General features: G+C 47.3%; 1 protein-coding gene across 1 annotated transcript in view; it reads left to right on the top strand.

The window, feature by feature from the left end:
* The window catches only part of LOC117502615 (G-protein coupled receptor family C group 6 member A), a 33,049-nt gene extending 7,120 nt beyond the window's left edge, over positions 1 to 25,929 (top strand). Inside the window, exons 2-6 of the mRNA XM_034161673.1 lie at positions 12,299 to 12,593; positions 16,259 to 17,101; positions 17,238 to 17,453; positions 19,746 to 19,854; positions 23,083 to 25,929. Coding sequence (XP_034017564.1) covers positions 12,299 to 12,593; positions 16,259 to 17,101; positions 17,238 to 17,453; positions 19,746 to 19,854; positions 23,083 to 24,179 — 2,560 coding nt within the window. The 3' untranslated portion in view covers positions 24,180 to 25,929. The remainder of the gene's footprint in view (positions 1 to 12,298; positions 12,594 to 16,258; positions 17,102 to 17,237; positions 17,454 to 19,745; positions 19,855 to 23,082) is intronic.
* Positions 25,930 to 26,184: the final 255 nt, after the last annotated feature.

Raw genomic sequence — 26,184 nt, 5'->3', positions numbered from 1 at the left:
GCACTCCAGGCAGGGCGCCCTCTGGTGGTGGTGGGCCAGCAGTACCTCCTCTTCAGCGGCCCACACAACAAGCATAAACTAAAGAAAATAAATGATAATAATATAAGCATAAACTAAAGAAAATAAATGATAATATGAGCATGAACTGTATAAAATCCTTGACAGTTGCCAATAAGCAAGATCCTTAATCTCCAGTTTGCTGGCGGTGTGCAGAGATACACTGGAGTAAGAATGTGAGGCATCTTTGAAAACGCGCTGAACATCAGACCGTATAGTTTTACAGAAACATATTTGAACATTAACTTCATAATATATGTGAATTTAGAAGGAGAACATTGTTTGTGTCTGTCTCAAAGTATTTATTTGCTTTTTTTTCTTAGATCTCAGTAATTTGTTCAGAATTACTTCATTGTCATATGAAATGAAAGTGATGCTTGAAAAGCTTCGTTGTCGTGTTACCATTTTTTGTCTTTTATTTTTTTTACTGTGCATGCTGTGGAACGTTCCATACACGTTAGTTTTTTCTTATTTAACGCTGCCACTGGAGGCGTGCTGTCTTGAGATCACTTTTTCTCAATGTAACTTACGTTTGTATGAATCTTACCAAGACATCTTAAAAAGGCTTCATCTGATTTGAATCAAACCTGGGACTTACACTGGGGCCTGTGGATGAGAGCAAGTCATCTGATTTTCCACAACACTAAAAGCATGTTGTGCTTTTCAACACAACAGTTTTGACATGTTAACAGAGATATTTAGTTTTTTTGGAAAACATGGAAGAGACATTTTGTGTATGTGCCATCGCACTCACAAAAACAGTCTGGTAAGGGTTCGTGTCCATATATTGTTTGTTTTTTCTTTCTGGAAAATCCCTGAGAGAGCACCCCCAAAGGTGTCATCCCAGTATTCCATCTCAGTATTTTCAGTGGGAATAAAAAAAAACTGTAGGCTTTGTTTCTGTGACAACAATAAACAGCTAATGACCACTTTATACTGTACAATGGTAAAACAAAAAGTCCTCACCCTCAGCAGTGTCTATCCAAATAACAAATCAGCAAAAAAAATAACCCTCCCAGTTGGCTGAAAAAGCACCTCACTGACATCACAGTGTCTTTCTGAAAAGTTCAGGGATTTTTCAACTTAACTGCTCAGAAAAAAAAAGGAAAAAGCAGACCACTCTGACAAAAGTCACTGAGTGCGCAGCTTTTTCTGGAGGAGGCTGCATACACTCCATTCTCATTTACAGCCTCAAGAGGTCTAACAGGAATCCTCTGTACTCAGGGGTATTCTGTAATATTCAGTTAATCTTGTTTGTAAGCATATAGAAATTTGTAGATAACAAAACTTTTGACTGATATTTTTCAAAAATCAGGCCAGATTTCCTTGGCTGGCTGATACCAGAGCTCTGTTTGCTTTAATATTGTTATCATTATTGTTGATTTTATATTAGGATATTTTGTATTCCCAGTAATAGAATAGAATAGAATTTATTATTATTGTACATGACACCAGAAAAAAATCCTGTGCATGACAATGAAATTAAAAACAATCTCTTAAAAGCATGTTTAAAATAAATAAATAACCCTAAAAATTCTACATAAACCTACCTAGTTTAAAACACTCAATCACAATCATAAAATGGCAGGTCCAGCAGTATTCAGTGCACAAACAGCTCTTCCCACAAAGCTATTTTTAAGTCTGTTTGTTCTGGCCTTAAGTGCCCTGTATCATCTGCCTGATGGTAATAATTCAAACAAATAGTGTCCAGGATGGGAGGAGTCTCTGATTATAGTCTTGCCTTCCTGAGACAACAACTTGTATACAGTTCCTCTAATGAAGGCAAGAGACAACCAGTGATCTTCTGGGCTGTGGTGACAACCCTCTGGAGAGCTTTCCTGTCTGTGACTGTGCAGCTGGAAAACCACACACACAGACAGTAGGTAAAAATGCTCTCTATGGAGCAGCGATAGAAGGACGCCAGCAGTCTCTGTGGCAGATGGTTATTCCTGAGAACCCTCAGGAAATAGAGTCTGCTGTGCCTTCTTGATGGTAGCCACAGTATTTGTGCTCCAAGTCAGGTCATCTCTCAAATACACGCCCAGAAAACGAAATTCAGAGACCCACTCCACACAGTCCCCATCGATGACCAGTGACTGGATGACTGTTTTCCTCCTTCTATAGTCCACCACCATCTCCTTTGTCTTTGAGGTGTTAAGGATCAAATTGTTCTCCCTACACCAGACCGACAACCGCTGCACCTCCTCTCTATAGGCAGACTCATCCTCACCAGAAATGAGTCCAACCACAGTAGTGTCATCAGCAAACTTAATGATATTGTTGCTGAAGTGAGAGGGGGTGCAGTCATAGGTGTAGAGGGTGTAGAGCAACGGACTCAGCATGCAGCCCTGAGGGGAGCCGGTGCTGAGGCTAATGGCCGAAGAGATGTGAGGGCCAACTCTCACCCTCTGAGAGCGGTCTGTGAGGAAGTCCAAGATCCACCGGCAAATGGAGTGGGACACCCCCAGGTCCAACCACTTAATCACCAGCCTGCTTGGAAGGATGGTATTAAATGCTGAGCTAAAGTCCACAAAGAGCAGCCTCACATAGCTCCCCTGCTGCTCCAGATGGGACAGAGCAGCATGTAGAACCATAATGATGGCATCCTCCGTGGACCTGCTCACACGAAAAGCAAACTGGTGAGGGTCAAACCCAGCTTATGAAGCACATTTCATAAGCTAAAATTTCATCGTGAAGCTTATACAGCTTCATGATGAAATGTTTAGTGGAAGATTTTCTTAAAAAGAAGACCTGACAGTTCAGCAACAATTTGCCAGAAGGTGTTGTGTGGGCCGCTGAAGAGGAGGTACTGCTGGCCCACCACCACCAGAGGGCGCCCTGCCTGGAGTGCGGGCTCCAGGCACCAGAGGGCGCTGCCGCCTTATGGGAGCAGCCGGTGTGACAGCTGTCACCCATCACCGGACACAGCTGTTCCACTCAGCACAGAGGTATATCAGGAGGACGGCGTCTCCACCTCAGTGCCGAGATATCGCCTAAGACTGAGGTAATATTCTCTGCATTCATATTCTGAACAACCAGCTAAAGCTTGTTAAACCTTTTCAGGACTGTTGACTACTGGTAGCTACATTGCTTGGATAAGTACTCACCTTCCTGCTATACATTGACAAGAGGTGGAGGCGGCTTCTCCCCTCTCCGTTACTGGGTGCTGTCGCATCCACACCTGTGTGTTGTTGCTCTCTCCCGCCAGCAGTACCGGATCCGACGAGCGGAGGCAGTGGCCACCTGGGAATTCGGGACTTGGCGGTTCCAGTATTTCCAGGGTTCGGTGGCAGAGGAGATCTGGGTGGTTCCGGTTCGACTGAGACAGACGTCTCCTACCTTCGAGCCTGCCCACACGACACCAGCGGATTCGACCCCAAATTGTGATTGTTGTATTCATTGTGCTCATTCCACAATAGTAAACCTTGTTATTCCCTTCCTCCATTGTCTGTTCATTGCGCCCCCTGTTGTGGGTCCGTGTTCCTACACTTTCACAACAGGATATCTCGGCCAGCGTCATGGACCCCGAGGGGCGTCAACCGGCTGTTGAACGGCCAATGGAAGACCAAGGCGCGTCGGCGGCTTCGGGAGGAGTAATCGGTGAGTTGCAGCGGATCCTCACCGCTTTCACCTCTCGGATCGATTTAATGACCGAGCAGCACGTTCTCCTAAACCGCAGGGTGGAGGCTCTCGCCGCACAAGTGGAGGCGCGCCCTCCGGGCGCCGCTGCGGCTCTCCCTCCTGAGGACCCTGCGCGTGAAAGTGACGTTCCACTGGTCGTTCAACGGTCCCTTCCTCCGTCCCCAGAAGCATACATAAGCCCTCCAGAGCCGTACGGAGGCTGTGTGGAGACGTGCGCGGATTTCCTGATGCAGTGTTCGCTCGTCTTCGCACAGCGTCCCGTGATGTACGCGACTGATGCTAGCAAAGTAGCTTATGTGATAAATCTGCTTCGCGGGGAGGCACGCGCTTGGGCTACAGCGCTCTGGGAGCAGAACTCACGGCTCCTTCATACGTACGATGGGTTTGTACGGGAGCTCAGAACGGTGTTCGATCATCCCAACAGAGGAGAGTCCGCTTCAACCGCACTACTGTCAATAAGACAGGGGCGTCGGAGCGCAGCTGCCTATGCAGTCGCCTTCCGCATCGCGGCGGCGAGATCCGGCTGGAATAGCACTGCCCTCCGCGCTGCCTTTGTAAACGGACTGTCACTGGTCCTAAAAGAGCACCTGGTGGCTAAGGACGAACCGCGGGATTTAGATGGGCTCATCGATCTAGTCATACGACTCGACAACCGGTTAGAAGAACGCCGTCGGGAACGAGGCGAAGGGCGTGGCTAGGCACGCGTCGTCCCTCTCCCTTCCGGGTCCGATCGAGCTCCGCCCTCCCCACGCTCCTCTGTTCCTGCGCTCCGTGCGCCTATGGCTCCCCCTGCTGACGAAGCTATGGACACGAGCAGGGCAACATTTAGGGCACCTGGAGCACAAAGGAGGCGGGCCCACAGAGCTTGTTATGTTTGTGGCTCGAGTGAGCATCTCGCAAACGACTGCCCCGAGCGGTTAAACTCCAACGCCCGCCCCTAGAGACTGGGCCAGGGGTGGGCCAAAACATTCACGTGGGACACACCCACATTGCTACATGACTCCCAGTCACGATCCTGTTTGAGGATTCAACCCTGAAGGCCCCAGCACTGGTGGACACGGGCTCTGAGGGGAATCTGCTTGACAGTAGATGGGCCAGGGAGATAGGGCTCCCTCTGGTGGCTCTTACCTCGCCTGTGCAGGTGCGGGCGCTAGATGGCTCCCTACTCCCACCAATCACGCATAAGACACCTCCAGTAACTCTGGTGGTGTCAGGTAACCACCGGGAGGTGATCGAGTTCTTTGTGACTCAGGCCACCTCCCGTGTGGTTTTGGGTTTTCCCTGGATGCTAAAGCACAATCCCCGGATCGATTGGCCGTCCGGGGTAGTGGTTCAGTGGAGCGAAACCTGCCATCGGGAGTGTCTAGGTTCCCCGGTTCCTCCCGGCTCCCAAGCTAAGGAGGAGGTCCGAGTCCCGCCCAATCTGAAGGCGGTGCCGACGGAGTACCATGACCTCGCTGACGTGTTCAGCAAGGATCTGGCTCTCACGCTTCCTCCCCACCGCCCGTATGATTGTGCCATTGATTTGGTTCCAGGCAGTGAGTTCCCGTCCAGTAGGCTGTACAACCTCTCCCGGCCGGAGCGTGAATCAATGGAGACCTACATCCGGGACTCATTAGCTGCCGGATTGATCCGGAATTCCACCTCTCCGATGGGTGCAGGTTTCTTTTTTGTGGGTAAAAAAGATGGCGGGCTTCGTCCATGCATTGATTACAGGGGGTTGAACGAAATCACGGTTCGCAACCGATACCCGTTGCCCTTGTTGGATTCAGTGTTCACCCCCTTGCATGGAGCCAAAATCTTCACCAAGCTGGATCTTAGGAATGCGTATCATTTGGTTCGGATCCGGAAGGGAGACGAATGGAAGACGGCATTTAACACCCCCTTAGGTCATTTTGAGTACCTGGTCATGCCGTTCGGTCTCACTAATGCTCCCGCGACTTTCCAAGCATTGGTAAATGATGTCTTGCGGGACTTCCTGCACCAGTTCATCTTCGTGTATCTAGACGATATACTCATCTTTTCCCCGGATCCTGAGACACATGTCCGGCATGTCCGTCAGGTCCTGCAGCGGTTGTTGGAGAACCGCCTGTTTGTGAAGGGCGAGAAGTGTGAGTTCCACCGCACCTCTTTGTCCTTCCTGGGGTTCATCATCTCCTCCAACTCCGTCGCCCCTGATCCGGCCAAGGTTGCGGCGGTGAGAGACTGGCCCCAACCAACAAGCCGTAGGAAGCTGCAACAGTTCCTCGGCTTTGCTAATTTCTACAGGAGGTTCATTAAGGGCTACAGTCAGGTAGTTAGCCCCCTGACAGCCCTGACCTCCCCAAAAGTCCCCTTCACCTGGTCGGATCGGTGCGAAGCCGTGTTCAAGGAGTTGAAACGGCGCTTCTCGTCTGCACCAGTTCTGGTGCAGCCCGATCCTAGCCGCCAGTTAGTGGTTGAAGTGGATGCCTCGGACTCAGGGATAGGAGCGGTGCTCTCCCAGAGCGGGAAGACCGATAAGGTCCTTCACCCGTGTGCCTATTTTTCCCGCAGGTTGACCCCCGCTGAACGGAACTATGACGTCGGCAATCGGGAACTCCTTGCTGTGAAAGAGGCCCTCGAAGAGTGGAGACATCTGTTGGAGGGAACAGCCGTGCCATTCACGGTTTTCACTGACCATCGGAACCTGGAGTACATCAGGACCGCCAAGCGGCTGAACCCCAGGCAAGCCCGCTGGTCACTGTTCTTTGGCCGTTTTGACTTCCGGATCACCTACCGTCCCGGGACCAAGAATCAAAGATCGGATGCATTGTCCCGGGTGCACGAAGACGAAGTCAAAACGGAACCGTCGGATCCCCCGGATCCCATCATCCCGGAGTCCGCTATTGTGGCCGCCCTCACCTGGGACGTAGAGAAGACCGTCCGGGAGGCCCTGACACATGACCCGGACCCCGGAAACGGACCAAAGGACAGACTATACGTCCCACCAGAGGCTAGGGCTGCAGTCCTGGACTTCTGTCACGGTTCTAAACTCTCCTGTCACCCTGGGGTGCGAAGGACCGTGACAGTCATCCGGCAACGCTTCTGGTGGGCATCCCTGGAGGCCGACGTCCGGGACTACGTCCAGGCCCGTACCACCTGCGCCAGGGGCAAGGCCGACCATAGAAAGACCTCAGGGCAGCTACAGCCACTGCCCGTGCCTCATCGCCCCTGGTCCCACATCGGCCTGGACTTTGTCACGGGTCTCCCGCCGTCCCAGGGACACACCGTCGTCTTCACGATAGTGGACCGTTTCTCCAAGGCGGCCCACTTCGTGGCCCTCCCGAAGCTCCCAACGGCCCAGGAGACAGCGGACCTCCTGGTCCACCACGTCGTCCGTCTGCATGGCATACCATCAGACATCATCTCCGATCGCGGTCCCCAGTTCACCTCGCACGTCTGGAGGAGCTTCTGCCGGGAACTGGGGGCCACGGTCAGCCTCTCGTCTGGGTACCACCCCCAGACCAACGGGCAGGCAGAGCGGGCGAATCAGGAACTGGAGCAGACGCTACGCTGTGTGACAGCCGCGCACCCGACGGCCTGGAGTACCCATCTGGCCTGGATCGAGTACGCCCACAACAGCCAAGTGTCATCTGCCACCGGCAGGTGTGCTTGGGGTATCAGCCCCCCTTGTTTCCAGTGGTTGAGGGAGAGGTCGGTGTGCCCTCGGTCCAGGCCCACCTACGGAAGTGCCGTCGGGTGTGGCGTGCCGCCCGCTCTGCTTTGTTGAAGGCCCGGACGAGGGCGAAGACACATGCAGACCGGCGGCGGGCCCCGGCCCCCAAGTATCGTCCTGGGCAGGAGGTCTGGTTGTCCACCAAGGACATTCCTCTGCAGGCAGACTCGCCGAAACTTCAAGAACGGTACATCGGACCTTACCAGATCCTCAAGGTCATCAACCCCGCCGCAGTGAGGCTTCAGCTTCCGGCCTCACTGCGGATCCATCCAGTTTTTCATGTTTCCCGGATCAAGCCCCTTCACACCTCACCCCTCTGCACCCCGGGCCCGGCGCCGCCTCCTGCCCGGATCATCGACGGGGAACCGGCTTGGACTGTACGCCGGCTCCTTGATGTCCGTCGGATGGGCCGGGGTTTTCAGTATCTGGTGGACTGGGAGGGGTACGGTCCCGAGGAACGCTCCTGGGTGAAGAAGGGCTTCATCCTGGACCCGGCCCTCCTGGCCGACTTCTACCGTCGCCATCCGAACAAGCCCGGCCGTGCGCCAGGAGGCGCCCGTTGAGGGGGGGGTCCTGTTGTGTGGGCCGCTGAAGAGGAGGTACTGCTGGCCCACCACCACCAGAGGGCGCCCTGCCTGGAGTGCGGGCTCCAGGCACCAGAGGGCGCTGCCGCCTTATGGGAGCAGCCGGTGTGACAGCTGTCACCCATCACCGGACACAGCTGTTCCACTCAGCACAGAGGTATATCAGGAGGACGGCGTCTCCACCTCAGTGCCGAGATATCGCCTAAGACTGAGGTAATATTCTCTGCATTCATATTCTGAACAACCAGCTAAAGCTTGTTAAACCTTTTCAGGACTGTTGACTACTGGTAGCTACATTGCTTGGATAAGTACTCACCTTCCTGCTATACATTGACAAGAGGTGGAGGCGGCTTCTCCCCTCTCCGTTACTGGGTGCTGTCGCATCCACACCTGTGTGTTGTTGCTCTCTCCCGCCAGCAGTACCGGATCCGACGAGCGGAGGCAGTGGCCACCTGGGAATTCGGGACTTGGCGGTTCCAGTATTTCCAGGGTTCGGTGGCAGAGGAGATCTGGGTGGTTCCGGTTCGACTGAGACAGACGTCTCCTACCTTCGAGCCTGCCCACACGACACCAGCGGATTCGACCCCAAATTGTGATTGTTGTATTCATTGTGCTCATTCCACAATAGTAAACCTTGTTATTCCCTTCCTCCATTGTCCGTTCATTGCGCCCCCTGTTGTGGGTCCGTGTTCCTACACTTTCACAACAGAAGGTACAAGATGAAAGCATAAATTTGATGTTTTGGTGAAAGAATTAAGTACTTTTATTTATAGACTTAAAAGAGAAAAGACAGCACTCTCCCTCTCTGTCAGTCTCTCTCTCTGTTTCTCGCTTTCTCAATTTTCAGTTTGAATGGAGCTTTATTGACATGGGAAACGTGTTTACATTGTCAAAGCAAATGTTGGAGCAAAAAAATAGAAATTAAGTCCTCTGTCTCTCTCTCTCTCTCTCTCTTTCTCCCTCTTGCTATCTCTCTCTCTCGCTTGCTCACTGTTTTCTTGCTGCGCAAACTTGGAACTTTTCGGAAACAGGAAGACTTTCCACTGTAAAATAAACCGTAAATTTCTAAATGTATCATCAGCTACGCTCACGCGGGGAACTCTCGATTAATACTGAAGGATTTTGATGGAGTTTTTCCCATTCATTGGATAGAAACTGTTCAGCTGTGCTGCACTCTGAGCTGCCGTTTCATAGTGTTTCACACCCTCAGGACGCTGAAGTGGCTGATTTTTTTTTTTTTCAGCAACAGTTCACTTCATTTTTTGGAAAATCTGTGTTCGGCGACATAGACAATTTGAACCTGATAGCCGTGCAGAAATTTGCCGCTACCCGTGGCTTAGAACCTTGCTCCTCAAATGCAGAAGAGACTTCTCTCAAACAGCTCGACTTCAGTTCAGAAACCTCCCCCTCCCTCCTCACACTCAGTAGCAAACAACAGAGATCAAGCAGCAGTTGAGTGCTTTCACAGACATGGCTTCTCTCTGGTATCGGAAAACGCTGCAGGTTGTATCGGTATTTTCCGATACTTGAATTACATTTGTTTAGGAAGCTGATACAAATACTGGATCGGATCGGTCCCATCCTTGAACTGAGGCCAAAAATTTACAATGGCAGATCACCCTGAGTGTCCTAATGGATTGTTGTTTCATTCATTTATCCTCTTCACTCCTCTCTAATTGCAGTTTATCCACAAGACTCCTCTGTCACTCTTCGGGCAAATTGCTCAGTCCACTTCCAGGTGTTTCCTGCTGCTGTTCTTCAAGTGTTTCTTGGGTGTCCTTTCTTTCTGTTACCTCAGAGGTTCCGTTACTGTGCTGGTTTTGTGAGGTTGTTCTTTGGTTTTTTTGGTGTGTTGCTGATCCAGCTCATTCCTCTCCTGTAATTTAGTTCTCTATGATCTGTTGCTGCGTCCTTTCCCGCATGTGTTGGTCCAAACACTTTCAGGAGGCATTTGTTGGTGACAGTTTGTACTTTCTCTGTATCTTCTTCAGTTGTTCTCCAGGTCTTGGAACCATAGAGGTGCAAAGATTTCATGTTACTCACAAAGTTTGTTCTTTTCAAAGGATTCAAGGATTCAAAAGGAGTTTATTATTATTATTCATATGCACATAGGAACATGTTCCCTGCACAGTTAAATGTGTTTACTGCATTTTTACCCATCCTAATTGCCAGTTAGGAGCAGAGGTCGCCTTTATTGGCGCCCGGGGACCAGCTCCAGATGTATATCCCTGCCCTAGGTCATGAGCAGGGGTGAGCAAGCCTTGACCGGCCTCATGACACACTTAACAAACAACAACACACATAAGCCGGTCTGGTACATGAACACATATAAAAGCACACACAAGGAAAGAATTGGGAAAAGAAAAACCTCCATTGCTGCTGTGTTGAACTCACGCAGCCGCACTGGAGAGCAAAAAAAACCCCATAGCACAGAAAAACAGTCATAACAAAAAACAAATCACAACAGACGACAGCCGAGACTTGGATGTGTCCAGTGTCCAGACAGACAGCCCGGAAGGCCGCCCGTGGCGCCATCGACAGGCCTTATCTGTCCATCCTGGGGGGATCCCAGTCCTGAATCAGTCCAACAGAGTCTCAAGGTCCCACAGTCAACATCTCGGGACTGGGAAGGGGGGGGGGGGAGACAAGGAGCGAGGCTATCAGGAGTGTTCCTCGGGGGGAGGATTTTATCCCAGCAGCTTTGAAGGACAGCTGGTGTTTGGAAACCAAATAGATATCCAGATTAACAAACGCCTGGCAGATTCCACAGTCTGAAAGTTCAGAGTGGCTCCCAAATACATCTGAATAGAGGAGATGTGGTCTTACTCCCTGAGCATGCCCCTCCCTGAGCCTGGTTCTGCTGGAGGTTTCTTCCTGTTAAAAGGGAGTTTTCCTTCCCACTGTCGCCAAGAGCTTGCTCATAGGGGGTTGTTTTGACCGTTGGGGTTTTTCTGTAATTATTGTATGGCTTTTGCCTTACAATATAAAACACCTTGGGGTGACTGTTTGTTGTGATTTGGCGCTATATAAATAAAATTGATTTGATTTGATTTACTGATGATCAAAGCGGTTTTCCAGTGCTGCCATTCTCCCCGAGATGGATTCCAACGTGCGGTTGACACCCGCCGACTGAGCTGACACTGCCCTTCCAATTGAATCAATCATGTGGGGCAGCCTGGACGGGCCAATTAATGCCGCCTCCACCTTCTTAATTTTCCGGTAAACCAGTGCTATGGCCGCCCCACACAGCAGAAACCCGGTCACCACAGCTCCAAATAAGTAAACATCTTCAACGTCCTCCACAGACAATGTGTACAGGCACATGACTTGCCACCTCTGCCAGCTGTCCATCACGTAATCCGCCACATGTGTCCCGGCAGGACAGGTCGGGTCCTCCGCTCCCGAGTGTCTTGTGGAAAAAATAGTGTCAATTGCATTCAGAGACCACTTGATCAGATCCATTTTACTGTTTTCCAGAGGAGCAGGGCTTGCAGCATCACAGACAAAACACGTTACAGTAGCAGGAAAGTTGAGGAGGGAGGAGGAGAGAAAAATGCGACCGTCCCGACCGAGAGCAAGAAGGCTTTGGTTACTTTTTTGGTTACTTTCTAATCCACTGCTTCTTGGGATGTCCTTGTCAGTTCTACCAACTGGTCCAACTTTTCATTCTCTTATAAATCAAATGTTCCTCATCCAGTTTCATTAACTGTGCTGTTGATCCTTTGATGCAGTGGACCTTGGATTTCTCCTTCCTGTGTTTGTGGACACTTTCAGTAGTCATGCTTTCTTTGATGTTTGATTACCGATGTGCGAGAGGATGTATCATCACTGAAGTCCAGGTCATCCACTTTGGTCCACTGTGTGCCGGGTTCTTCACTACCTGCTTTGTTTCATTATCCATTCTATTGCCAAAAGGGAAGCGGTGGAGGTTTTGGTGGATTATAATCATTTATTTACTGCTCCTAAGTTCGACTGTGCCGGGTTCCTCACTACCTGCTTTGTTTCATTATCCATTCTATTGCCAAAAGGGAAGTGTTGGAGGATTTGGTGGATTATAATCATTTATTTACTGCTCCTAAGTTCGGCATCTTGGATCTGTGGTCTCTGGTCTTCCTGAACTGCATCACAGCAGAATTAACAGGACTTCAGAGTTATTCACTGTTCCTGGACCAGCAGCATTCCTGTGGAAGAAGTCCATCTGAAAACCAACCTTTGCATGGAATGTTATTAAAAAAAAATGCCACAGCGACTCGGTCAGTAAATATTAAAAATGATTGATGGAGCTCAATGGCTTTCTTGTTTCTTTTTCTTTTTGCAGTTTTGATCTGGTGTCATTTGTGAGGTCTCTGTCTATAATCCACACAATTGAAGAAATCAACGCAGACCCCACCGTGCTTCCAGGAGTGCGTCTCGGGTACGTTTTTTGTGACACGTGCTCCGACGCGGGAAAAGCTTTGCAGAATGTCAACTACTTCCTTGCATTCAACGGCTCGCTGCCCTTGGGGTGCAACTACACCGACTTCAGGCCGAGTGTCAAAGTGATCCTTGGAGCACGATTCTCTGAGGTGTCCATCGCTGTGGCCAGACAGCTGGGTATCTACATGGTTCCTCAGGTAGGGCCTACAAACCCAGTCTAAATGCTTCCTCGGGTAGGTCCTACAAACTTAGTCTACATACTCCCTCGGGTAGGTCCTACAAACTTAGCATACATGCTCCCTTGGGTAGGTCCTACAAACTTAGCATACATGCTCCCTCGGGTAGGTCCTACAAACTTTGTCTAAATGCTCCCTCGGGTAGGTCCTACAAACGTAGCCTAAATGCTCCCTCGGGGAGGTCCTACAAACTTAGCCTACATGCTCACTCGGGTAGATCCTACAAACTTAGCATACATGCTCCCTCGGGTAGGTCCTACAAACATTGTCTACATGCTCCCTCGGGTAGGTCCTGCAAATTTAGCCTACATGCTCCCTCGGGTAGGTCCTACAAACTTAGCCTACATGCTCCCTCAGGTAGGTCCTACAAACTTTGTCTAAATGCTCCCTCGGGTAGGTTCTACAAACCTAGCATACATGCTTCCTTGAGTAGGTCCTACAAACTTTGTCTAAATGCTCCCTCGGGTAGGTCCTACAAACTTTGTCTAAATGCTCCCTCGGGTAGGTCCTACAAACATAGCCTACATGCTTCCTTGGGTAGGTCCTAAAAACCTAGCCTACATGCTCCCTTGGGTACGTCCTACATGCTCCTTCAGGTAGGTCCTACAAACTTTGTCTAAATGCTCCCTCGAGTAGGTCCTACAAACGTAGCCTACATGCTCCCTCGGGTAGGTCCTACAAACTTAGCATACATGCTCCCTCGGTAGGTCCTACAAACTTAGCATACATGCTCTCTCGGGTAGGTCCTACAAACATAGCCTACATGCTCCCTCGGGTAGGTCCTACAAACTTAGCCTGCATGCTCTCTGGGGTAGGTCCTACAAACTTTGTCTAAATGCTCCCTCAGGTAGGTCCTACAAACGTAGCCTACATGCTCCCTCGGGTAGGTCCTACAAACTTAGCATACATGCTCCTTTGGGTAGGTCCTACAAACTTTGTCTAAATGCTCCCTCGAGTAGGTCCTACAAACTTTGTCTAAATGCTCCCTCGGGTAGGTCCTACAAACATAGCCTACATGCTTCCTTGGGTAGGTCCTAAAAACCTAGCCTACATGCTCCCTTGGGTAGGTCCTACATGCTCCTTCAGGTAGGTCCTACAAACTTTGTCTAAATGCTCCCTCGGGTAGGTCCTACAAACTTATCCTACATGCTCCCTTGGGTAGGTCCTACAAACGTAGCATACATGCTCCCTCGGTAGGTCCTACAAACTTAGCATACATGCTCCCTCGGGTAGGTCCTACAAACTTTGTCTAAATGCTTCCTCGGGTAGGTCCTACAAACATAGCCTACATGCTTCCTCGGGTAGGTCCTACAAACATAGCCTACATGCTCCCTCGGGTAGGTCCTACAAACTTAGCCTACATGCTCTCTGGGGTAGGTCCTACAAACTTAGCCCAAATGCTCTCTCGGGTAGGTCCTACAAACATAGCCTACATGCTTCCTCGGGTAGGTCCTACAAACATAGCCTACATGCTCCCTCGGGTAGGTCCTACAAACTTAGCCTAAATGCTCTCTCGGGTAGGTCCTACAAACTTAGCCTACATGCTCCCTCGGGTAGGTCCTAAAAACCAGCAGTTAGTTAGATGGAGTTTGCATATATGAACATGCAAACACAACAACGGAAAGGACCAGGTGGGAAGCGACCCCAGAACAGTACTAACCACTAAGACTCTGCTTTTCAAACATGTAATTTGTAATATTTAAACTGTTAATTTCACTTTTATTATTTTTGTATGCCTTTTGTTAAAGTTTCTTTTCTATTTTTATGTGTTTGAAATAAATATTCATTCATTCAAGTTGAAGTTGGCACAGGCACATTGGCCACTAGTTGTCAATGTGGTGAGATGGTCTCAACATGCTACAAGATCAGAACTTTTTCTGAGTCCATAGTTCCTTATTATTCAATCTATTGAATGTTCTCACACTGCTTTTAAAGCCTTTACAAAATGGGAAATACATGTTTCATATTGTAGTCTGATATTGGAAAAAGAAGTGATGAATTGATCCATCTAGTGTCAGGTACCAAGTCATCAGAGTAACACCAGAAGGGGTGTGTGTGTGTGTGTGTGTGTGTGTGTGTGTGTGTGTGTGTGTGTGTGTGTGTGTGTGTGTGTGTGTGTGTGTGCGTGTGTGTGTGTGTGTGTGTGTGTGTGTGTGTGCGTGTGTGTGTGTGTGTGATGAAGTGAACTCAGGAAAAATAGTCACACACGTGTCCAGGCGTATAGAAATATACCTGCACGTGAACAGATGAAGAGAATTAAGAGCCGTCCTGTGGTTCTTCAGTGAGACCTTTAACTCGGCTCCTTTTCTCTCAGTCTGTTTGTTCTTCAGGCACTTGGACTTGTTAATTGTCTGTTTGTGTTCCACTTTGGTGTAAACCAGTTTTGGTTTTGGACATTTTATAGCTGCACTCAGCTATAAAATGTCAGTATTGTTCTTTTAATAAAGCTGTGGCTCCATCAGGTTTTTTCCTCATTGATGTCTTTTTTTTTTTCCTGGTCTCTGATTTGTTGGCAGTTAACACTGTCATTAATAACTTTGTGACATTTCCTTTGTTCTTAAGTGTTGATGAAGAGTTTCAGGTGAAACATGTAGGTGTTTAGCCTGTTTATTATTAAACTTATTTTAGTCTTTAAACTCTGCTGTGGATTTTAAAATTATATATATATATATATATATATATATATATATATATATATATATATATATATATATATTTTTTTTTTTTTTTAATTAAGGCTTATCAACTGCTTAAATAGGCCAACATTTATTACATTTTAAAAATACAGCTGTGGTCAGAAGTTTACATCCACTCGTCGTGGTAAATTTGGGTTTTTAATGATGTCTTTGAACTGTTCTTTTGTCACTGTGGAATGACTGAACAGCAAATGTCATCAATGACTCCAAAAAACCTGTTCTGAGTTCACAAGTGTGAATTTATTTTGGATCTTCTCTCATCCACATAGGGTCAAAATTACACATACGATTTATACGGATTTATGGAACTGATGATCTTGAAAACTGTAGTTCTCTAGAAATTGCTCCAAGAGACCTTCCCAACTTGTGCAAATCTATAGTTCTCCTTGTTAGATCTTCACTGAGTTCTTTGGACGTTCCCATTGTTCTGACTACTGGTCAGAACAATGAGTGCCGTCAAACACGACCTTTTTATGCTGCAAAGAGAAACTACCAGATGTAGTCAATCGTGAGTTAATAGGTCTTGTTGTTGTGATGTTAAGACATTATTCTTGATCCTTCATCACCACTCATTAAAAGATTTAAGTGAATGTATGTTTATATTTGAGTCTGTATGTATAATTTTGACCCTGTTTGAATTAGTGAAGATCCAAAATAAATTCAAACTTGTGTACCATGTTCTTGTTTTTTGAAGTTTCCTCATGATGTAATGATTAATGATGTTTGGACACACTTTCCCATTTATTTGAATGGGAAGGTGTGTCCAAACTTTAGACTGGTAGTGTGTGTGTGTGTGTGTGTGTGTGTGTGTGTGTGTGTGTGTGTGTGTGTGTATATATATATATATATATATATATATATATATATATATATATATATATATATATATATATATATATATATAAATTTTTTTTGTTTTTATGTTGACAGGTGAGCTGCACGTCGTCTTCACCAGCACTAAGTGATAAATTGAGCTACCCAGCTTTCTTGCGCACTATTCCCAGTGATGTTCATCAGACCAAAGCTGTGGCCAAAGTCATGGATTACTTCAACTGGACCTGGGTGGGCGTCGTCTACGGTGACGACAGTTACGGCAGAGGTGCTTTTCAGAGCTTCCTCCGTGATGCTGAAGAGATGAGGGTGTGTGTGGCCTATCAGGAGGTGCTGCCTCACTACCTCGACCATGAAGATACTCCGCAACGCATCAAGGAGGTTGCAGAACGGATCCGCTCCTCTAGCGCCAAAGTGGTACTGCTCATCCTGAAGGTACAGCTGGTGAAGCCTCTCTTTGAGGAGATGATCCGTACCAGCACATCTAGAACCTGGATAGCGAGTGATGCCTGGTCCAGGGACCAATATCTGGCCCGTCTTGATGGTATCAATACAGTGGGGGACATTTTGGGCTTTACGTTTGTTTCACAAAGGAGTAAATCACTTGACAATTATCTGAAGAATCTTCAGCCACCTCCAGAAGGACACAACTACTTCATTAAAGAATACAAGAACCTGAGGTTTAACTGCACCCCAGAGTGTTTCTCAGAACATCCTCCATCTTACTGTCCATCACCTGAAGACCTAAAAATCAAATCTGCCAATGCCTGCAGCGTAAAGGATCCACAAAAAGAAAACGATGACTATCTGGTCGAGGCCATGGACACGAGTCAATGCTACAGTGAGAGAATCGCAGTGTGGGCCGTCGTCAGTGCGCTCCAAAAACTTCTCCGGTGCAACAGCTCCTCCTGCTCCGACGAAATCAACTTCCCGCCGTGGCAGGTGAGCGTTAAGGTCAAAGTTCGATTTGTATGTGCAGCAGGGCGCCGCTAAAATCTTTATTTACAAATGCTCCTTTGGCCCATATCTGTGAGGAAAAGCTGACTTTTAACTGAGGTTTTGTGCTTTTTCTTCACAGCTCCTGCAAGAGCTGAGAAAAGTTAAATTTGAACTTAACAAAGAGACTTTCTCATTCGACAAGGATGGAAATTTTGTCAATGGATATGACCTGATCATGTGGGAAGAAAACGTAAACCACAGGAAATTTCAGCGGATTGGGAAATACAGCGTTCTGAAGGAAGACATACAAATTGAAATGAAGGAATTCAACTGGCTCTCAACAGGAAACCACATGGTGAGATGACACGTGCACGCCCTTCACACCGAGCACGCACCTGTCTGTCACCGTATGTCTGACTGCGTTGGACTTCTGTGTGACTTCATTATGACATCATTCATATCAGTCCGTCACAAACACTTTACTGATCAGTAGCTTCAGGTCATCACTCGGCTTCTTGGCTGTTGAGATGTAACAAAACAGTTTGTTTGTTTTTTTCTCAGCCCAGTCTCACACTTTTTTTTTTTTTTTTTTTTTGTCATACCGTTTGGAAATGTCACATTTTCTTGACACAGTGGATGTTCAGCACTATGTTTAACCCCTGACCACCTCATTTTGGCTTGTCAGTATCTCACAAAGAAAAAGTGAAATTTCCCATTGATTGGATATACAGGCTTAGACGGGGTTACCCCTAACCCTAACGCCCCCCCCCCCAACCCAAATTTTATGACACCATTACAAAATTATTTCATGATACAGTCACAAAAGTGGAACACATTTCGTGACTGTATCACAAACTAATAGACTAAATGGCTTGTCGTGATGCCATTATGAACTTGGCGTGAGATCAGGTGGCACAGTGGATTTGTTGTGTGGGCTGCTGAAGAGGAGGTACTGCTGGCCCACCACCAGATGGCGCCCTGCCATGCGGGCACCTTTTTGCCCTGAAGAGGACGCACTGGCCTGTTGGCCTCTTTTTGGCACCACCAGGTGCACCGTTAGGTTGTCAGCTGTTAATCATCATCATCATCATCACCATAAAAGCCTGGGAGAGACACCATAACTCTGCCGAGTTATCAGTTTACCCGACAGGTAAACTCTCTCAGCCGTTTTGTGCCATTTGCACATTTATTGTTACTAAAGTCTGTTGCAGTGTGATTTATACTTTCACCTTGTAGCTGGGTTGTGGAAGTTTGGAGGAATTGGCGTTCTCCACTCCTCACTTCACATTTTTAAGTATAACCTTTGACATTGTACGTTCTCAAGTTCCTCAGTACTCTGGGAATTATTGGATTTTTCCTTTTTGGAGGAACCTGTGTTTTTGCTGACTGTTTGCTGGGTGTACACACACCCATCTAATCTGTCTTTGCTCCTGGCAGCAGTACCGGTCCGACAGCCTTGAGCGGTGGCCACCTGGGGTACCAGGACTGGACTGGGCTGCCGGCTGGCGGTGGAACTATGTGGGTTCTGGCTCTTCTCTGGATAGGCGTCTCCTACCCTCAGGCCTGCCCACGTGTCACTTTTGTATTGAATTGGACTCTGCATATTTGGAACTGTGTTGCACCTTTTGCATAATAAATTGTGATTTAGTCGTATCCTATTGACCGCTCAGTTACGCCCCCTAACGTGGGTCCGTGCATTCAGTTTCTCAACAGGATTAGTAGTTAGCACTGGTGCCTCACAGCAAGAAGGTCAAACTACTCCAAACTCTAATCACCTCAAGATGTCTATCCAAGTAATATACCAACCAACTTTGAAGGAAATCTGTCCTGAGTTTTTTAAGTTATTTTGTACACGTGCACTCCGGTGAAACCAACACCCTGTCCACTGCCTGACCCACACACAAGGTAAAACAGCTGAACTCACACCGGTTACTGCAGCCGTCAGCGTATTTCAGTAAAATGTAGATTCGTAGTCAGGGGTGTGGCCTAGTGTGGGTGTGGTCTTTTAAACATCAAAGGTCATTTTTCACAGAGGCTACATTCAGTCACACATCTGGACTGTGGATTTGGACAGCTGTGGGGCTGAAACCTTCAGTATCTGCTGATACCAAAAGACTATTTTCTGTGATTTGTGACATCAGAACAAAAAGGTTTCTTAAACTCGGGAAAAAAGATTAAGTTTTACAGGCCAGTTAGCTTTTTAAAAATATGAGATGAAACACATTTTATTACTGCTTACAGTCCAGAAAAGTATTCTGTGGTACATTTAATGTGCAGGTCAACCCCTGAATGGCATTTTTCCAAAATTTATAAGTACACAACACATTTCTCATGTTGGACCTTTGATGAGCCGACCCCGCGTCCGTCCGGTTCACATCAATACCGGAACACGACAGAAAGACTCTGCTTCTTCCTGGTTTTTATTTATTTATTTATTTATTTATTGACAGACAACATTTTTTGTCATCTGTCACAACAGCGGAGTTCAGCCAGACCACAGTTTACACTGATGCAACTTTACGATAAATCCTCAGACAGCGCCGTGTTTCCTGTTATAATTCCAGAGGAACAGGATTGTCATAAACCACGGAGCAGAGCTGCCTGATCTTTGGTTAATGTGTGTATCTTCTGCTCTCGGCCTCCTCAGTCTCGATGCTCTCTTCCCTGTGAACCCGGGTTTGTGAAGAAGATCTCCAACGTGTCTTGCTGTTACAACTGCACTCCGTGTGTGGAGGGAACCTACAGCGACGCCGTGGGTGTGTACCCTCACAGCTGTTTTCACTCGTTTGTTATACTATACGTCATACTATATACTGTACTTTAACCGTTTATCTCGGACTTTCCCAGGAATCAATGCACCAAACAAAAGAAACTCCAATAACAAATGTACACAACAATGCACAAAAATCCCAAGTCAAAGAGCCGATTAAAAACAAAACAAATAAAAACAAATTAAATGGATTCACACTTTTATTGTAGTGTTTCCATTTTTGAAATTTAAAATTCTTATGTTAAGTAACAGCACAGGCTGTGGTGTGCACATGCCTTCCACACTGGCCAAGCTCCTAAATGCCATTAAATGTGAGTCTTTGGTGACCGCTTGCGAGGGTATCAGATCAATCCCAGTACCAGAAGGCATCTGTGTGATCTGATCTCACGTCCACGCTCTCAGTATACACATACATCATGTCTGCTTCCAAAAACCAAACTGTCGGTACAGCACAGCTGAATCTGACATGGGTTTCATGTGGAGTTGAACACAGGCTGAAGCGACTCTTTGACCCAAAATGGAAATCGGCGTGTTCTCCATCAACAAGAATCTGCAAAACAAGCAAAATCTCACCAAGTACATTTGTCTGGTTTCTAGTTAAACTACTTAATCTACACTTAGTAAAAAAAAAAGAAATCACTGAAGAAAAATTTCAGTAAGATAAAGATTTGTTACCCAAGGTCTAAATATGGCCATCGGGTAATGCGAAGGCCTTTCGGCTGTCTGTCCGTCTGTCTGTGCTCAGCAGAAGTCCAGTCCTCTTACTGCCACAGTCATCAAATTTACAGACAGCATTCTTGGGACACAGACCTTGGACAAGCTCAAAGGTGGCTAACCTTGACATAGTTAAGAGGTTAAAAAGTCACATTCTGTTTCCTATTTTTATGCTCATACAGTTGAGGGTATTTTAGCATTGCGTTATGTTTTATAGATTCTTCGTCTCTTTCCTGCTGATCCCGTTAGGGGGCGCCACAGCAGATCAATGGTTTTCATCTCACCCTGTCCTCTGTATCTTCCTCTGTCACACCACACACCTGCATGTCCTCCCTCAGCACATCCATGAACCTCCTCTTTGTCCTCCCTCTTCTCCTCCTGCCTGGTGGCTCCATCCTCAGCATCCTTCTCCCTATATACCCTGGGTCCCTCTGCACATGTCCAAACCATCTCAGTCTCACCTCTCTGACTTGGTCTCCAAACCGTCCCACCTGAGCTGTCCCTCTGATATGTTCATTCCTAATCTTGTCCATCCTTGTCACTCCCAAAGAGAATCTCAACATCTTCAGCTCTGCCTCCTGTCTTTTTGTTCATGTCACCGTCTCTAAGCCGTCCAACATAGCTGCCACCTTTCTCCACCCACTCCACCCTGCCTGCACTCTCTTCTTCACCTCTCTACCACACTCTCCATTACTTTGGACAGTTGACCCCAAGTATTTAAACTCATCTACTTTCACCACTTCTACTCCTTGTAACTGCACTATTCCACTGGGCTCCCTCTCATTCACACACATGGACTCAGTCTTGCTCCTATTGACTTTCATTCCCCTTCTCTCCAAAGCATATCTCCACCTCTCCAGGCTAGACTCAACCTGCTCTTTACTCTCACTACAGATCACAATGTCATCTGCAAACGTCATAGTCCATGGAGACTCCTGTCTTTATCTCATCCGTCAACCTGTCCATCACCATTGCGAACAAGAAAGGACTCAGAGCTGATTCTTGGTGTAATCCCACCTCCACCTTGAATGAGTCAGTCTCACCACATCTCACCGCTGTCACACTATTCTTGTACATGTCCTGCACTACCCTAACATACTTCTCTGCCACTCCAGACTTCCTCATACAATACCACAACTCTTCTCTTGGCACCCTATCATAAGCTTGCTGTAAATCCACAAACACACAATGTAACTCCTTCTGACCTTCTCTATACGCCTCCATCAGTATTGTCAGAGCAAACATTGCATCTGTAGTGCTCTTTCTCGGTATGAAACCATATTGCTGCTCACAGATCTTCACATGTTTTCTAAGCCTAGTTTCTACTCCTCTTTCCCATAACTTCATGCTGTGGCTGACCAGCTTTATGCCTCTGTAGTTACTGCAGCTTTGCACATCACCCTTGTTCTTAATAGGAATAAATAGGAACCAGCACACCTCGTCATTTTTTAGATAATACAGGTTAATTGAAAGAGTCTTAGATAAATGGACTGCATTTATATAGCGCTTTTCCATCTGCATCAGACGCTCAAAGCGCTTTACAATTATGCCTCACATTCACCCCGATGTCAGGGTGCTGCCATACAAGGTGCTCACTACACACAATAGGGGATTAAAGACCTTGCCCAAGGGCCCTTAGTGATTTTCCAGTCAGGCGGGGATTTGAACCCAGGATCTTCTGGTCTCAAGCCCAACACCTTAACCACTAGACCATCCCATCTTTTTTGGAGTTATATGAGAAAAAACAAGACAAAAAACATTTTAAGCTTCTGTTATTTGTAAAAAATCAGGACTAAAATAAGGATCAAAGTAAGTTTTCACATAATTTCAAGACCTTTTTTCAAGAAATATTAACAAGTGAATTTTTACTTCTTGTATTAGCTGATTTTTGTTGCTTATTACAAGTGAAAACACAACAACTTGTCCTAGAAGACAGTAAATACAACTAACAATAGCTAACAATTACCATTCTAACAGAACACCAAATTCAAATCTGGAAAATTTGGGAAAAACTACAACACAGCCATTGAAAAATGACACAGCTAAGAAGAAACTACACAATCTGGGTTGAAACTGCTCTTGTTTAGGTGGCACTATTCTCCCACATCTCAAGTTCACCAGGGTCTGGTTCTTGGATGGAGTAGTTTGGTGAGAAGAAGCTGAAGTCCTATCTTGGCTCTGGGGTCCGTTGGTGCCCATGTTTATGTCTGGACTGGACACAGGTTACTTCCCCAGCCAAGACCAGGTCCCATTTTTGCAGCTGGGTAGACTGAGACGATGCAGATTAAGTTTTTGTCCAAGTACACAGACGGGTAGCATGAATGGGATTTGAACCCAGGTGTAGCTATTGGCAGGCCAGCTCCTTATTCACTCATCCACCTGATCTACTTAAGAATTGTGCCTCTCAAATAAAACTTGACTGTTTGAAAAGAGGCACTCGATGAGAACCAAACGTTTGGTGGTCTGTTGTCTTTAACAAATACCTTTTTCCCCGCAACAGATTCACATGACTGCAAAAGGTGTCCCAATGGAACTTGGTCTCTGAAGGGTTCCTTTAAGTGTGAACCACGACTGGAGTCCTACATGAAATGGAACAGTCCACATCCCATCACTCTGGTGGCAGCTACAGCTTTTGGGGTCTTGCTGTTGGGCGTGATGTTGATCATCTTTTTGGTGCACAGAGATTCCGCACCGATGAAACGAGCTGAAGTGAGACTGTCCTGTGTGATGATGGCTGGACTGGCAGTGAGCTTTGGAAGTGTAATCTGCTTCATTGGAAGGCCCAACATTCATCTGTGCCGGGCGCGGCAGGTCATGTACGCCATGGGCTTCACTCTGTGCGTCTCCTGCATCCTGGTGAAGGCCTTTCGGACCTTCTTGGCATTCCTTCCCTTTGGCCAGGTGACACACAGGACACTGAACAAGCTGTACAACCCGCCGGTGATCGTTTCCATTGTAACGGCTCTCCAAGCAGTCATCTGCATTCTGTGGCTGGTCTTTGATTCTCCTGATATCGACACCACTCCTCCGTCCCCACAAAGCATGGACAAACCAATCCAGTGTAATGTCGGAACCACATACATTGGCTTTGGCATTATGTTGAGCTACATAGCGCTGCTGGCGTTTGTTGGCTTTCTCTTAGCCTTCAAAGGCAGGAAGGTTCCTCAGGAGTTCAGTGAGACGGGCTATATTATTTTCAGTATGATCATGTACCTGTTCGTGTGGGTGTGTTTTGTTCCCGTCTACATCACCAACATAGAAAAGGGCAGCCCCGTGCAGGCGTCAGCCATCCTCGTGTCGAGCTACGGCATCATTTTTTGCCATTTCTTGCCCAAATGCTATGAAGCAATTTGGGGAACGAAGACAGATACCCTGGAGAAGGTGCTGAGGAGGTGGCGAAACATCTCCAGTCCAATCCCTGAACCGGAACCAGACAATCACATCAACAAGAGCATAAGGTCACTGAGCCAAATCAGCATGGCCGATTCTGAGGCGCCCATAATCCCAGAGTCCGAAGAAATGAAGAATAAGTTTCCATTGTTCCTCTTGAGCACAGGCACCGACCTGAGGAAGAAACTAAGAAGCAGGTCTTTGTAAGAAGAAACAATTGTGGCCTCGTTTCTAATCTTCAAGCCAAAGAAATGTGAAACAACTTACCGCAGGAAGGTCAACGTTTAAAAATATAACCGTGACAAAATCTGACATATTATTTGAAATAGTCAGAATAAGAGATGCACCAGCATAACGAAGGTGGCTAGCACTGTCGGGTCAAAGCCAGAGAGCCGTGGGTTTGATCCCAGTGTGGACCGTTTGGTGTGGCGTTTACATCCTGGGTTTGTTGGAGAAAATCATCTAGATTCCAGTCCTGGTTGAAAGGATCAGCAGCCCTCATCATCAAGTATGTAAATCAGGAAATAAACCAGGACAAGATTAAAAAACATGTATCATAGTTAAATAATGTAAACAGGAAATGTACCCCGATACCTTCACCGACGTCCACTCTCAGAACCTTTGACAACAGCCGTCTGCTGGTCGAAGGTTCCATCTGAAAATGGCTGTTGTCTGTTTTCCAACATGGCCACCACAGATGCCAACGAAACACGCCCACACAAACAGGAAAACACAGTTATACAAAAAGAAGAGAATTAAACTTTATACCCATAAAGCAGAGGGTTATGAGTTCTAGAGAACAGAGTTAAGACATTCTGTAACATTAAAAATACTCAGAAGAGTTTGAGCATCTAATGTCAGATGTACGCGAGAGCTGCTGTGTTTGTTGGCTCTGTGACAGTAGGACCAGCTGTCCACACTGTCCCCGCCCCGTTCTGTCCACACTGTCCCCGCCCCGTTCTGTCCACACTGTCCCCGCCCCGTTCTGTCCACACTGTCCCCGCCCTGTTCTGTCCACACTGTCCCCGCCCCGTTCTGTCCACACTGTCCCCGCCCCTGTTCTGTCCACACTGTCCCCGCCCTGTTCTGTCCACACTGTCCCCGCCCCGTTCTGTCCACACTGTCCCCGCCCTGTTCTGTCCACACTGTCCCCGCCCCGTTCTGTCCACACTGTGCCCGCCCCGTTCTGTCCACACTGTCCCCGCCCCGTTCTGTCCACACTGTCCCCGCCCTGTTCTGTCCACACTGTCCCCGCCCCGTTCTGTCCACACTGTCCCCGCCCCGTTCTGTCCACACTGTCCCCGCCCTGTTCTGTCCACACTGTCCCTGCCCCGTTCTGTCCACACTGTCCCCGCCCCGTTCTGTCCAGTTTCCTTCTGACCCAGAACAGGTCAAGCAGAAGAAAACCACATGAAGGATTTACACACACACGACACTCGATGTCTAAATTTGCTCAGATTTGTATTTATCTATTTATTTATTTATTTAATTTGCATCCGTCTTATTACAGTAGACATCAGGTCGTAACCATGTGAACAGCTGATTCCACTGAATGTATTCAGCCGGAACAGCCTGTGGGTGGAGCCATATGTGACGGCTGGTAACCGCCATTAAGTTTCCTGACGGGGGACACTTGAGACATGTGTCCAGTAAAGAGCATTCATGTGTTAAGTGCTGACAGTCCTTCGTTTTGACGGATCATCTGGAAGAGTAAGTGACGTTTGTTGTTGCAGATTAACTTTTTATATGGATTTTGTGCAAAAGCTTCATGGACACCCGAGACGTGTGATACTCTGAAATAATGTCAAACCGTGATTTAAACAAAACCTGTTCTGATATTTTATTTAAAAATATCTGTTGTTGTTGAAGGTCAAATGTAAGTGTTCTTAAGTTGATCAGCTGATGTGAGATTTTCTTTTTATCTCGAGGGGCTAATAAAGATGGTTATTTCCACTCATGTTGTTTATGTGTCCGTCTCTGGTGAAAACCATTTGGGCCGCTGTCTGTGTAAATGCACTTTTGATCACAGCAGAAAGTGAGACACAATATGACTGAACCTCCCACAGCGTCCACCTTCATGCCCTCAGACACACTGTCTGAGCTGTCTTCAGCGAGAAGGTGCAGGTTCTCATCCCGCCTGGTCCTTTCTGTGTGGAGTTTGCATGTTCTCCCTGTGTTTTCATGGGTTCCCTCCCATGTCCAAAGACATGCT

The sequence above is a fragment of the Thalassophryne amazonica genome, chromosome 21 (genome assembly GCF_902500255.1).
Source record: "Thalassophryne amazonica chromosome 21, fThaAma1.1, whole genome shotgun sequence".
NCBI lineage: Eukaryota > Metazoa > Chordata > Actinopteri > Batrachoidiformes > Batrachoididae > Thalassophryne > Thalassophryne amazonica.
Note: the sequence above shows the minus strand (reverse complement) of the source record. Positions and strands in the feature narration are given on the sequence as shown.